Source organism: Dicentrarchus labrax, unplaced genomic scaffold (genome assembly GCF_905237075.1).
Source record: "Dicentrarchus labrax unplaced genomic scaffold, dlabrax2021, whole genome shotgun sequence".
Lineage (NCBI taxonomy): Eukaryota > Metazoa > Chordata > Actinopteri > Moronidae > Dicentrarchus > Dicentrarchus labrax.
The window spans coordinates 602,015-615,458 of NW_026136730.1; the positions used below are offsets into that span (position 1 = coordinate 602,015).

The following is a 13,444-nucleotide window of genomic DNA, read 5'->3' on the forward strand; positions in this document are numbered from 1 at the left end:
CTCTCCTCAGAGTCAGTTTAAAGTAAAAACAAACCAAACAAAAAGCACCATTTATAATATTTTAATCTGCATCACTTTGAACAACAAAATCCCTGTAAACATTACAAAATCAGCACCTGTGTCATCGGAGGAAAAAAGTGGTCCTGGTTTGATAAGAATGAAAAGTGAACGCAGGCGGACGTCTGAAACGATAAATAACCTGCAGTTGAGACTTCAGCCGGGGCTGGGTAACTCTGAGCCAACGTTTCTACTCCAATTAGAATCCAAGTGTCATATTTGGACTTAAAACTCACATTAACTGATCTTTCAGAAAGCTTTTACTTCAGGAGGTCCGTTTGGTTTCTGATTGGCTCTCATGTTCCCGTTACCCAGCCCTCCAATCAGCCTCAGACTCTCAAACTCCACACAGGAGCCGGTTTCAATGAAAACAGCTGCTGTAAGAGTCAGCGATGGTTCAGAGTCTCTGGTTTACGTGGTCTTTGAATGCATCAACACTGAGAGGAAATCACTAACATGGGGAAGGCTCGTCTGAATCAGCAGTTAAAGTCCGTGAAGGGTTCCTACACAGTTCAGCAGATCGTAGTCAGAACACTGAACCAACGTCTCATCAGTGAAAACATTTCCCGAGCTGGAAAACTCACAGTGGGGGGCGGGGGGGAAATGTATGTGTAGGAACCCCGCGAGAGAAGCACCGGGTTTTCAGAGCCCCCCTGAAGTCTTTCATCCGTCAACTACAGACATCACAGCAGCTGAGACGTCCCTCTGAAAGCGTGTAATAAATTACAGGCGGAAAGCGAGAAGGCGGAGCTCCAACAGGAAACGTCTCCTCGGCAGGAGGAGCAGAAACAAACAGAGAGGGTGGTATTGCTCGGAGTCGAGACCGTCTGTGGTTCGTTTCTGAAGCACCAGGATTCACATCAGAACAGAACGAGAGTCAGAATGTGACTGTTGATTAAAAAGGCGAATTTAACTAGAGGAACATGATTCAGATTATATGATACTGATTGGACTTCACGTTGGAGGAGGCAGTACAGTCGCTCTGAAGGGAGCACCAGACGGACGAGAGGAGGAGGAGGAGGAGGAGAGGGGGTTAAACTTCATCATGCAGAGAGTCCACAGACACGTTGCTGATCTGCAGACAGACTGAAGGTTCTGTTCAGCACTCAAGGCACAGCAGAGAGCGGGACACATCTTAGGAACGCACTCCCAGCATGCACTCTGCTCGACTCGTACTCAAGTCTCTGTCCGCGCACACTGTTTAACGAGGAGTTGATGAACCGATGGCGGCGCTCTGGGGACACAATACTGTAATATACTGATCTGAGTTCAGCTGTCGGGGATGAAGATCGAAGGAATGTAAAGATTTATTTAGATGTTGAATGAATCGAGGTACCGAGGCTCAAAGAGTTCTGGTTCTGATAAAGAAAAGGAAATATTGGTTGTTCTGCAGTTTCTAGCCGACAGCAGAAATATAAAAAGCTTTCTATTAAAAAAGAATCTAAAAGAAAATCTATCTAGTAGATTTTTGTCTCATTAAAGAATCGTTTGTCCTCAATCTGAACAAATCAGCCGGATCAGAACCAGACTGGGAGCGAGGAGGGAGCAGAGAGCGGACTGGGTGAGTGCGAGTGGAGCACGGTGCTGCTGGGAGAACTGGGGGGGGGTAGTGGAGCGGTGGGGGGGGACATGAGTGTGTGGTTTTGGTTGAGTTTGGTAAAAGAGAGCAGCACATGGTTCACAACAGGAAACTGAAGAACACGAGCAGACGAAGAGTCTCCTGCGGTGGTGAACTAGTGCTGGTTCACATTAGCACCTGAAGCAGAGGCAGCGGCACAAAGCAGAGTCGGCTCCAGAACCAGAACCAGAACCCTGGTTCAGCTCTCTGATGACTGCTGGTCAGCCTGACTGGAACTTTATTGATTGATCAGAAATTTGCTGGTTCTTCTCAAATGTGATATTTTTCTCTTTGGCTTCTAATTCCCTGTTCTTCTTCTTCACCTAATTTTTAAGCTTTTAATAACTTTATTTTCCAATTGAATGTTTTTGAAACCGATAAAAGGAAAGCAATCAGCTCTCAAACGTAACTCTGAGAACCTCCAGGAAGGAGGAACAAACCTTCTGTAGAGACTTCTGACCTAAACAATCAATTATTGGACAAAAATGCCCCAAAACATTCTGTTGTTCTTCAATCTGAAGATTTTCTGTTTTATATCAGTGGAAACTGACAGATTCTGGTTTTGGACTGTTGGTCGGACATCTGAAGCCAAAGTTTGGTTTTCAACATTTTAATACACAAACTTTTCCTTAAATAAGTTTCAGTAACACTGATTCAAATATTGTCTAAACAACAGCCCAAAACCTAAAAACATTCAGTTTATAACGATATACGACAGGAAAACCGTAAAATACGGAGAATGTTTGAATCAATCACCAAACCTGTTGCCAGGAAACGGATCAACCCTGTTCTCCACATTCTCACTGGGAGCCTACAAACAGCACAAAGCTGTGTTGGGTCTGGTGTGCCGCTGCTTTGTGAACGCTCCCCCCGGTGTTACAGACAGACAGACAGACAGACAGTGGCACTCTGAGGAGTGTGTGGCTGCTTCAGTTCACACTGGAGAGAAAACGCGGCTGGTGGAGGATTTTTGGTCCCTGAAGCTTTTTGAAAAAGCACACGAGTTGTTGGGTTCGTCTCCTCTCGCCGTCGAAACACTTGGGATATTTAAAAAACAACAAACACACAAACAAAGTCAGTTTGTTGGTCTGCACCTTCAGCTGAGGGAAGATTTATGAATCCGAGACTCCCACATCCACAGAGGAGGAAGATTTGTTTGACAAGAAGAAAAATGAGACAGATATGAAAAGTATTCAAAAAAAAAAAAAAAGAAGAAAAAACACAGCATCAAAATTCTGCTTCAAATATTCCCAGTTTTCCTGAAGCTTTCTAGCATTGTGACGAGTCGTCTGGATTTCCTGAAGTGAAGGTGTGTTTGTGTTTGAGTGTAAGGCCTTTGTGTCGTCGATCCACAGGAGGTAGCAGTCCGAGTCAGGCGATCTCCAACTCCCGCTCGATCCCGACGTACTTCAGAGCGTCAGCCTGGCTGTACCTGCACAGACAGACAGACAGACAGACAGACAGACAGGTTAGCGGCTCCCTTTGATCAGGTGATTCACTGATCCTCCTGGTTGTAAAGCTGTGTGTTGGAGGAGCTTCTGTCAGTGACTTTATACAGCTGTAAATCCAGCAGACACAATTAATAAGCAACTCATTTCATAATCAAGCGATCGTTTCGGTCATTTTCTAAGCAGAAATAGCAGAAATGAATGTTTCCAACGTCTCAAATGGGAGAATGTCTCTTTGTCTTTCTGGTTCAAAGTGTTGGTTCATCATTGAATCCTCTAAAATCCATTAAAGAAGAGAAAGCAGAAGGATTACTCCCCATCACGTCTAACAGCTGACAATGAGAACATAAAGCTTCAGTTTCAGAGGATGTTTGATTAGTTTGTGATCACAAACAGGACGAGGAGCTAACGCTACATTTCATAAACTGAACACAGAAAGGTTCTCGGATAAACTTTTATTGTCTAATCGAACTCTGACCTGTAGTCAAAGAAGAGTTCCTCTCCGGTCTGGATGGCTCTCTTAGCGAAGATCCCTATCCTGTGATCCCCATTCACCATCATCACTGCAGAGAACAGAGGAGTTAGTGTGTACAGACAGACAGACAGACAGACAGACAGACAGACAGACTCTGAATGCTAGCTTACCTTTTGCATAGCAGTTGGGGTTGACAGAATGGTTGGCAAAGCGGATCTTGTTGCCTTTCCTCGTGGCGTCAACAACAAAGTCTGGAGAAAAGAAAAGTGTTGGAAGGATTCCTCAAACATCAGAGATTCATTTTTGTGTGATAGCAAGAAGCCAAACACCCTCATTTTGTAGAAAAACCTTCCTGTCAAAATAAAGGTGAGTCCCAGTTGAGGAAGCATCCCATAAAGCCTGAGTGTATACTGTGTGTGTGTGTGTGTGTGTGTGTGTGTGTTTTACCGTTGTTGAGGTTGAAGAGGAAGCTGCACATGTATTTGTCGTAGACTTTCCCTCTGCGATCTGCTTCATCCTGAGAGATAATCTGCAGACACATTGAGCAAATTACACATTTCCCCCAAAAACGTTAAAAGTCTAATTCATCCAATCTGAGAATCATGTCGATGGTAGAAACCCGAGCTGAAGAAGAATACAATTATTATGTTTTATCAGTTTTTGTCCGTTTTGATTGACTCTAATTCACACTGATAGTCTTTGATTTGAATTATGGATGGACTATGAAGAACCTTTCCTACCTCTCCACAGTACTCAGAGATGAACTCGTTCTTCTGGACCGGCTCTTTGATGAAGATGCCCCACCCTGCCACGTCGGAGGGGGCCAGCAGCAGATGCTGAGAGACAGAGAACTGGTTTAGAAACATCAGAATGTGTTCCTGATACGCAGACAGAGAGGGTCAGAGTGTCGACTGTTACCTTCTTGGCTCCTCTCTGAATGGAGCAGTTCTTACAGGACACGTTCTTGCTGTCCCAGTGGTCTGCAGCGCCGCAGGTCAGGCAGAGGTCGGGGTCGCACTCCCGCACCGCCAGGTAGCAGGGACACTGCTTGGTGTTACACTGGGCTTTGCACCGGCAACCGGGGAAGCGGTTCTGACCTGCGTTCACACAGCGAGAGTAAAGTTGAGTTTCCTTTCTGATGAGTTAGAGCAGGATGTGTCAGGAGATGGTTCTTACACTCAGAGCTGCACTGGCAGAACTTCTCGCAGAAGTTCTGAGCGGTGACGCAGGGACAGGAGGAGTCACAGGGCTGCCGCGGGTGGTCACATGGCTGGTAGTTATACACGTGATTGGACGAGCCATCTGTAAGAGAGGATGTTATTATCTTCAGAGTTTCTGCCTCAGATTTACAGATACAATGGATGGAAGACCTGTGAAACCACTCTGACCTTTCTTCAGCTGGATCTTCCTGCAGTGAGTGGCCCACAGTCTGTGTTTCCTCTTCTTCTTTCTAGGCGGTGTGTCCTCGTCCTCGGTGGGAGCCCGAGCGATGATGCTCGACTCCTTGACCCTGAACTCGTAAACCTGCAGGACACGATACCAGATTAGACCGTGTGTCCATCAGCCTACTTTTTAAAGGTTTAGGAGAAACGTTCTGTATCAGTTTGGCTCTCAAACTGAACTCCGTCACTGTCGGCTCACCTGTCTGCAGGTCTTGGTGCCGATGAGCCGGGCGATGGCGCAGAAGTTGTCGTAGTACGTTCCAATGAGCACCCTGAACAGAGAGGCTTCGGCCCCGCTCCAGTCCACCGCTTCAGCCTCGCCGGTCAGCTTCATCTTCACTGGAGTCTGACACCGCGAGTTTCCCTCTGCACACACACACACACACACACACACACACACACACACGTTTTCTAAAGAGCAGTCTTGTACCATTAGTGTTTTAATATGAGGACTAAAATGTTAGAACCTGCACCTTCCTGTGCACTCAGAGATAAGATTATATGTCTGGTGGAGCTGGATGTCCGCCCGCTGAGCCTCGCTAATCAGCACGAGGGAATTTTAAATTATTAATTACAGACCCGTCTGCTTCCTCTTCCTCTCCCCACATCTTTGTTCTCCATCTGCCCGTTCACCAAGACTCTCGCTCCGTAACAGTAGTTACCGTTATGGATATGATTTGGATTGTGATATTAAAGATAAGAAACAGAACACGGCGTCGCACAGACACATGGAGTTTAATCTCTCAGCTGTCTGCCTCTCAGCTGTCTGCCTCTCAGCTGTCTGCCTCTCAGCTGTCTGCCTCTCAGCTGTCTGCCTCTCAGCTGTCTGCCTCTCAGCTGTCTGCCTCTCAGCTGTCTGTTTATGGTCTCATTTCCAATAATACACACATACACGTGAGGCTGTTGCTCAATAAAAAGGCAATGAATAAATCTATTTCTCTGCATTTTGCAACCCAGGCGGAGCAGAGTCTGCTGGTCTGTGGACGGAGCCAGCTCCAGTTTGCAATCCCACAGAGCCTCGTCTAGTGACGGCCCACTTTTCCCATCATGCCTTGGCCTACTGCTGGCTACTCGGATTGCATAACGGCAACAGAAACAGAAATGATCACCCAACACGGATGTTTGCTGGCGTCCTACCTGAGCTGCTGGTGTTCTCGTCCTTCTTGTCTTCGTCATCTTTGTCGTTCTCTCGCTCGTCTTCTTTGCTGCCCTCGCGGTCGCTGTCCGTGTCTTTGGTTTCCGAGGAAACGGTGGGTGTGCTGGGTCGGCTGTTGCTGTTCGGCAGCCGTCCGCGGCGGCGCCCCACCGAACGTTTGGAGGGCGTCTTGGCCCGCTCTGCAACCACACCTGCCGGGTACTCGCTCACCATCCCGTCCTGATACACCAGGGTAATGTAGCAGATCAAACTCTTTTTATCAGGTTATACATTTCAGAGTCTGAAAGAAAACAACAATGAAAACTGGCGTGATATTAAATGAACGCTTCAGGAGTCCGAGGATCAGATGACTCACCTGTACGAGGTACATGTAGCAGTCGATGCCGCAGGGTTTACTGTCCACCAGGTTCTCCAGGTTCTTGCGTTTGTATGTGTTTGGAGTTGCGTGGAAAGCTAAAGGAAGATTGGAAGAGTCTGTTGTTAACTCCACGGTGGTAAAACATTATAATACAAACAGCTGGCTGCTTGTTAGCTTTACACATTCTTCAATCATCAGCTTCTTTCAAGAATTCAGTTAAATCATCTTGAGTCTCTTTAAAGCCTCGCCAAGCTAATGTCTGTTGTGGTGATGCTCATAGCAATGCACTGATGTGTTTTCACTTCAACTATTGGCCAATACAAGAGCTCTTTATTTAAAATCTTCATCCCTCACTGAATGCATACACATCACTGCACAACTGTAAGTGGAAGCTATGAGTTATTTATTTGTCTGTGTGTGTGTGTGTGTACTAACGGTGGAGGAAGCAGTCGTATTTGAAGCAGCGTCTGCAGAACAGAGTGTGGAAGGAGTGCAGGCTCTGTTCACGCTGCACGGAGCGAGCGTTCGGACCGTCGATGTTTGGCGTGCATTCAGGGGGCAGCGCGCCCGGCAACTGCTGCTCCGTCAACTCCTTGTACCTGACAAACACACACAGAGAGATATCAAAGCTGCTTGTAATCATAAACTTAAAAAAGAAACTAACTGAGACGTTTCTACTGATTCTTCATCCTGTCAAACGAGCCCATAATTACTGTTTTTGTTCTTGTGGAATAAAGATAATTCTGCTCTTACATGAAGGTATTTAATTACTTTGGCTCACACTCGTGTGAATAATCTGAATCTTCTGATTTTATTTACACAGTGAAGTAAACAGACCTGCTTCCATGTGAAGAGGAAACACCTGCTGTCTCCTAACAATAGAATTATGGGAGTAAATTCCCACCACAATGCTCTTTAAGACATCTATTTATAAAATAATAGTCTAATTTAAATGTGTTACAGTTTTGTCTTCTTCTAGTCCCTACAAATATAAATCAGTGAGACTGTGTGGAGCACACACCAGAGAGGCTTTAAATCTAACTCATGTCACAGTATTTATCCAATACAGGGGCCCTAGAGGGGGTCGTAGTATACGGAGGATAGAATATTTGGAAGAAGAAATATGGTTGGCAGCTTTGATTTATTGTAATCTATATGATGATCCTAGTTTGATAAATTATAAGACTTTTAAAATCTTCTAGAAGAAAAAATCCCCTCTAATTGGGTGTCTAATGTGCGCCTATTGTTGGGGTTGCTTTAAATCAACGTCTGCACTACGATACAAAGAGTAGGACTGACTGTTGAGTTTTGTGTGTAGATTGTGTTATTAATGGTAGTTTATAGATGCAGAAAGAGTAAAAACAACTGGAAATCAAGACGTATCAAAAAGTATATGATAGCAGCTTATTTGTGGAATTAAAAGAAACTGTTCTCCTCAGGAACCCTGAGAAGTGCTTTCATATTGATACTGAATTAGAGGAAATAAAATTAATCTTTAGTGAACAGACTAACTGCTGGTCCTACAATAAAGTGAATTATAACAGACGAATAATGAAGTTGAAATCACATTCTCTGTAGTTTTTGAACGAGACTGGAAATTATAAATATAAAGTATTACTGTTCTCTGTCTCCATATTTATTCCTCCGTTACTGTCTCACACACACACACACACACACACTTACTTCTCTTTGAGCTCCTCTGTGGAGCCCTTGTCGGGGAACATGGAGGAGATGGCTTCAAAGATCTTGTCAGAGGGAAACTTCTTGGTGCTGTCGTTGCTGGTTCGGCCTGGAGACAACATCACACACACACACACACACAAACAATCATTTATTTAAATCTCTTACATTTCTTTGATATTAGAGCCATGGTGTGTGATGGTTGTCTTTTAAAACCTCAAAAGTAGCTTCATCAACCACGTCTCCTACAGTCTTTACTCCTCACTTACCTCCAGTGTTACACTTTAACACAAGTTCAGTGTTTGTGTCTTTATGTATGTTTCTGCGTTTTCACAATCAATCAGTAACACGTCCTACGAGCCCGTGCTCACAGGTGTCTCAGTGGTGGACTTACTCTCGTTGTTAATGAGCCCGTCCTTGCGCGGCGGTTCCTCTGGATGCTCCTTGCTGTCACACAACTCCATCTTGTCTACCTTGAAGTCCTGTTCTTCCTCCTCCTCGTCATCCTCGTTGTCGCTGTACTGCGACAGAGCGCTGACCAACTCCACGAAAATCTCGTCGTTGATGAAGCCGCACTCTAAAACAAAACACAACACACGTTTCCCTCTTCCATCGTCTCTGTAGTGGTGGACACAGAGTAACCTGACGTCACCGCGGACTCTCACCTCTGTCTCCGTGGACTTTGCCGTCGTAGTTCTTGATGAGCTCTTCTATGAAAGTACCGTCCTGGTCCAGGATCTCGTCTCCCATGTAGGGGATGTTATGAAGCACCGTCTCGTCTTCCACCTGAAACATTACACACACAGTGACAGCTAGGGGTTAATGTATAAAGTACATTTTATACTTTATCCACTACATGCAGCTGTTACAAGTTCACACACACACCATGAAGTTCTGCTGGAGCGGGGACCACGAGTACATGACCGGGACCGAGGCCACAGCGTTCAGAGTCTTCAGGGGGATGACCTGCCGGGGGAACTCTGAGAAACCGCTGTCCACGGTGCACTGCACGAGTCAGCAGAGAGGAAACACAGTCAGAACACTTTCACAGAGACGTTTCCTACATGTCACCGATGGTTCAACGTTAATCCGCTCACCTCTCGGGTTCCCCTCAAGGAGCCGACAGACGTCATGATGTGAACCGGCTGGATTCGCCTGGTCTTCCACTCCTGGTTCAGGATGTCAGTTCTCTCCACAATTTTCTGACGGTTGGTGTTGAACATGCTCTGGAAGAGTTACAAGTAAATTTAAAATGAGCCACGGAGAACAAAAGACAAGCTACGTAACAACCAGCAGCCTTTATGTGCCATCATTTGACAGGATGCTGAGGTTTTATTGTTCATACTACCTGCCGTTGTAAGAACGCTGACTGAACAAGTAAAAGATGAAAACATTACTTTACTGCCTTCATGTGTGTTATTTCATAACTCTAATCACTGGATTTAGGGCGACCCTGACCTGTGTGCTGAATGGTTTCTGAGAACCTAAACAAGGTGAGTAGAAAACATCTGAGGGACAAAACACTGCTGATGTAAAGAGGAAATGAGAGTGCGATGCAATGTTGACATGCAAACACGATATATCCTGTTGCTGCTTTTTATAACTTCTAGTACGTAAACTGTGTATGAATTTCAGTGGCAAATCTCCACATTAAATCATAATTTGGAGTTAGTTTGGTAAATGCAAATCAAGTTCAAGTAAGAAGTTTGTCTTTTAAATGCTCAGAAAACACTGGAAAGTTGAACATGTACCATTCACGTCAACTGCCTCTTAACAGACTCAGTGGTGAAGAAGGTTTAAGCGTTAATCTACATTTGGACGTGTTGGTAATGAAGAGCTGCCAGAGCTTAGTGCAGTTTTGACAAGTTAATAAATACCTTTTATTGTTGGGTCTGTGTCTTCATACAAGTAGCGAGACAACAGTTGGACAAACTAACCAACGGCCTCGTGTACTGAATTAACAACAGAGGAATAACTAAATTATATTTTCAGCCTCACTTTACAGGAGCTTAACATCCAAAACTCTCTTAATTCTCATCTTTTTAGCATCTTTTCTGATGGACAAAGCCACGTTTGTCCTTCGTCAGCCTGTTTAAAAACACCAGTCCTTTAGCTGAAGGTCTCTGTGTGTGTGTGTGTGTGTGTGTGTGTGTGCGTGTGTGTACACACCTTGACCTCGTCGGCCCGTCTGAAGCGTTTGAGCTGCCGAAGCCTCATGTACTCAGACTTCACCCTCCTCTTCCAGCAGGCAGGACCCTTCTCCGAGCGCTTCCCTGTCAGCACCATGATCAACCTGCAGGAGGAGGAGGAGGAGGAGGAGGAAGGTTACGACACACCGAATAGCCTTCACATTACATATTTCCACTGTTTGACTTGATACACAGGAGCTTTTCTTATCATTTACTTTATAAATTTGTTCTGGTTGAATCTGGAAACAATTCTCCACACGTTTGATGACCGATATGGATGACACAACTTATCCGATCACCGTATGACACATGATTAAACCTCTCCATCTGTCCAAAATCTTCACTACTGGAAGCCTCGAGTACAGACTTACTTCCCACACAATATATCACTTTATTTAACAGTATTTAGGTGTATCTGACCTTCATAAGAGCAAAATGCTCACAGCAACCGTGTACAAACACCATCTATTCAGTTTCCTCTCCTGCGTTCACGTGTCAACATTAAACATGACGATATTTCTCTGCTTCCTTTTGCCAAATCTGAGCAGGAAATCCTCGTCTTCCCTCCACTTTTATTCTTTCCTCTTTGTGATTCTCTGTTACATTACAACAGTCGTCCGCTCATGTGTAGCATCAAGGTGCATTTTGCCAATCCGGTGGTGGGCGTGAGTCGCTGTCTCCCGGCCCCGGCTGTCTGACTGATACCTCACACTTTCTATTAGACGTGTCAGACAGCTGTCATGGAGACATACGAGTGAGCCATGTGCAGTGGTACGACACAGACTGAGTTGAGATTACATAAATATGAAAATAAAAAACGCAGAATATCAGATAAGTCCTCTACAAAGCCGGATACATTCAGCTGTTAATAACCAGGTTGTTATAGCTATAAACATCCAGTCTCACTGATATTAAAAGGACAGAATATTAGAACAATTACAACCTGAAAAGTGACAAACTTCTTACAAAATAAATGTATTATTCTGCCTCCGTATCAACCTGTGGCTTTAGTAAACAAACAAAGACATCAGAGGAGAGCAGAGCTTTTACTTTCTCTTACTATACTCAAGATTATTTCATTTTAATTGACATATCTTATTATCTTTTGGAATTTATACTACTTTCCATATATCCGGTTCAACCTTTAAACAGGCTCCCACTTGTCCCCTGTGTTTAAAATAAATCAGGAGAGCAACATGAGACTGAATGCTGGTGACTTTATAAAGCCGTGAGAGGATATTCACGACTATCACGTTGACAGAAATCCACACAGACACATTTAAGTGAGCGTTTATCGCAATAATATCGTATATCGTCCAACCCTTGTGGCTGAATATGGTAACCGGTAGGACGGGTAGAAGGAAGATGCAGACTCCTCCTTGTTCAAAATAAAAGAGGGAACCAACACAGGACTGTTTGTTCGAGCTTATTCACAATTATCACCATACTGGAGATTCACATTGATTCATTTATAGTGATTAATATCGCGATAATATCTCCTGTTATAAACTACAGCTGAGTCTATTGTTTACAGCTCATCAGGAGGTTTGTTGTTTTAATGTGAGAGTTGTAGAGAGAGATAAACAGAGAGCAGAGCTTTTTACTTCCTCTCTCCACCACCATGTGACATTATCAATCACTTTAACTTCAATCAGTAAAAAATAAAACATACAAACAAACCTATAAAACAAACAACAACAACGTGTAGAAACTGCTTTAAGTTAAACAATAAAGATAGCTCCAAATTAACGATAGCTTCCCGATGTCGAGCCAAGTTTGTCCCCCATCCAACGGATGTTTCCCCCGGCAGACAATGCACCGAAACACCGCCAGTTAACGTGTTAACTCCAGAAAGTCTTTTACGAGGGAATATAATCCGAAGAGGGACACCTTCCTCCTCCTCCTCCTCCTCCTCCTCCTCCTCCGGGCGAGCGAGCTAACAGTTGGTCAGTTAACAAAGATTTGGGGGGGCATCGAGCACCGGGACCCGGGGCACCGACCACCGGGGCAACGAGCACCGGGTCCCGGGGCATTTGAATCGCAAAGCCGCTGAAAAAACACAAGACATCGACACCGACAGTTCGTCTTTACCTGCACGGGAGGCTCAGTCCTCATTCAACGCGGTGGTTCGGCTCGGTGTGGCCCAGAACACCGGGGGGAAAGTAGTTCCTTTGTGCGGAGGGATTAGCTCTGGCTCCGTGTTCCGGGCTAGCTTCGGCGGCTAGCGTTAGCGGTTAGCTCCGGAGGACGGGAGCGGATATTCTCTCAGCGCGACGCCGGCTTTAAGTCACCCGGAGTCGGCCACACGAAGAGCGGTCGTCGCCCCGCTGTACGGTTGGACCGCAGTGTACAATGAACCCGGTTTGTAGATTAAAATCCGGCGGTTTGATTCCACCCTGCCGTCATACACAGTCCGTCCGGTTCTCAGTGTTTCCGCCTCAACACACACACACACACACATACACGCACATACACGCACGCACGCACACAGTGGCGGTTCAAACGGCTCCGTGTCCCGCACTCACCGCCCACTACGGCTGCAGCAGATTCAAGAGGCGCCAAACGATCGGGCCAATCGGAGGCGCCGACGTTGGAGCGGCTCAGTGTGGAGGCACGGGATTGGTCGGCTCGTATCGAAGGCGCTGGCCAATGAGAGGTTGCGCTGTGCCGGGGGTGGGGGCTGCTTCAGGGACATGTGCACTGGTTCTCTTTGTTCTCTCGTGTCTCAGCCGGATTAAAAACTCTAAATATGTTGTTTGGCGGGTAAATTATTAACAACCACTCTTATTTAATAACACACCAGTGTCCGGGACGCATGTTAGTTGTCGGTGAGATAAAAAAAAACCGTTTAATTCAAAGTTACAACCGGTTGAAATGAAGGAATGACTCACAGCTGGCTCTGGGTTTAGTTTATTTAATGGACGTAGCGCGTGTCATCCACCTGCTGACGGCTCAGGTGAGAGCACGAGCGTCAGGTGTCAGTTAGTGGGTGATAAACAGCGTCAGTTCTGTGCAGCACAG

At 45.4% G+C, this 13,444-nt stretch overlaps 1 protein-coding gene across 1 annotated transcript; it reads right to left on the reverse strand.

The window, feature by feature from the left end:
* Positions 1-45: 45 nt before the first annotated feature.
* Positions 46-12,922, reverse strand: ezh2 (enhancer of zeste 2 polycomb repressive complex 2 subunit). Its single transcript, XM_051393384.1, has 19 exons — positions 12,515-12,922; positions 10,404-10,527; positions 9,332-9,460; positions 9,120-9,239; positions 8,900-9,020; positions 8,629-8,811; positions 8,238-8,343; positions 6,990-7,153; positions 6,552-6,649; positions 6,178-6,415; positions 5,240-5,406; positions 4,987-5,122; positions 4,775-4,900; positions 4,517-4,695; positions 4,339-4,434; positions 4,046-4,127; positions 3,769-3,849; positions 3,602-3,686; positions 46-3,107 (listed from the first exon to the last, which is right to left on the reverse strand). Exons 2-19 carry the CDS (start codon positions 10,518-10,520, stop codon positions 3,047-3,049), a joined length of 2,289 nt encoding a protein of 762 aa, XP_051249344.1. The 5' UTR covers positions 10,521-10,527; positions 12,515-12,922; the 3' UTR covers positions 46-3,046.
* Between the last annotated feature and the right edge of the window lie 522 nt (positions 12,923-13,444).

What these genes read in the sequence shown, in the direction of transcription:
- ezh2 (XM_051393384.1), bottom strand. Translation starts at nt 10,520, where the DNA reads ATGGTGCTGACAGGGAAGCGCTCGGAGAAGGGTCCTGCCTGCTGGAAG. An exon ending in CCTTGAGGGGAACCCGAGAG is followed by an intron (nt 9,240 to 9,331) that starts GTGAGCGGATTA and finishes TGACTCGTGCAG; the next exon opens with TGCACCGTGGACAGCGGTTT. An exon ending in CCTCTTCAACCTCAACAACG is followed by an intron (nt 3,850 to 4,045) that starts GTAAAACACACA and finishes TCTTTTCTCCAG; the next exon opens with ACTTTGTTGTTGACGCCACG.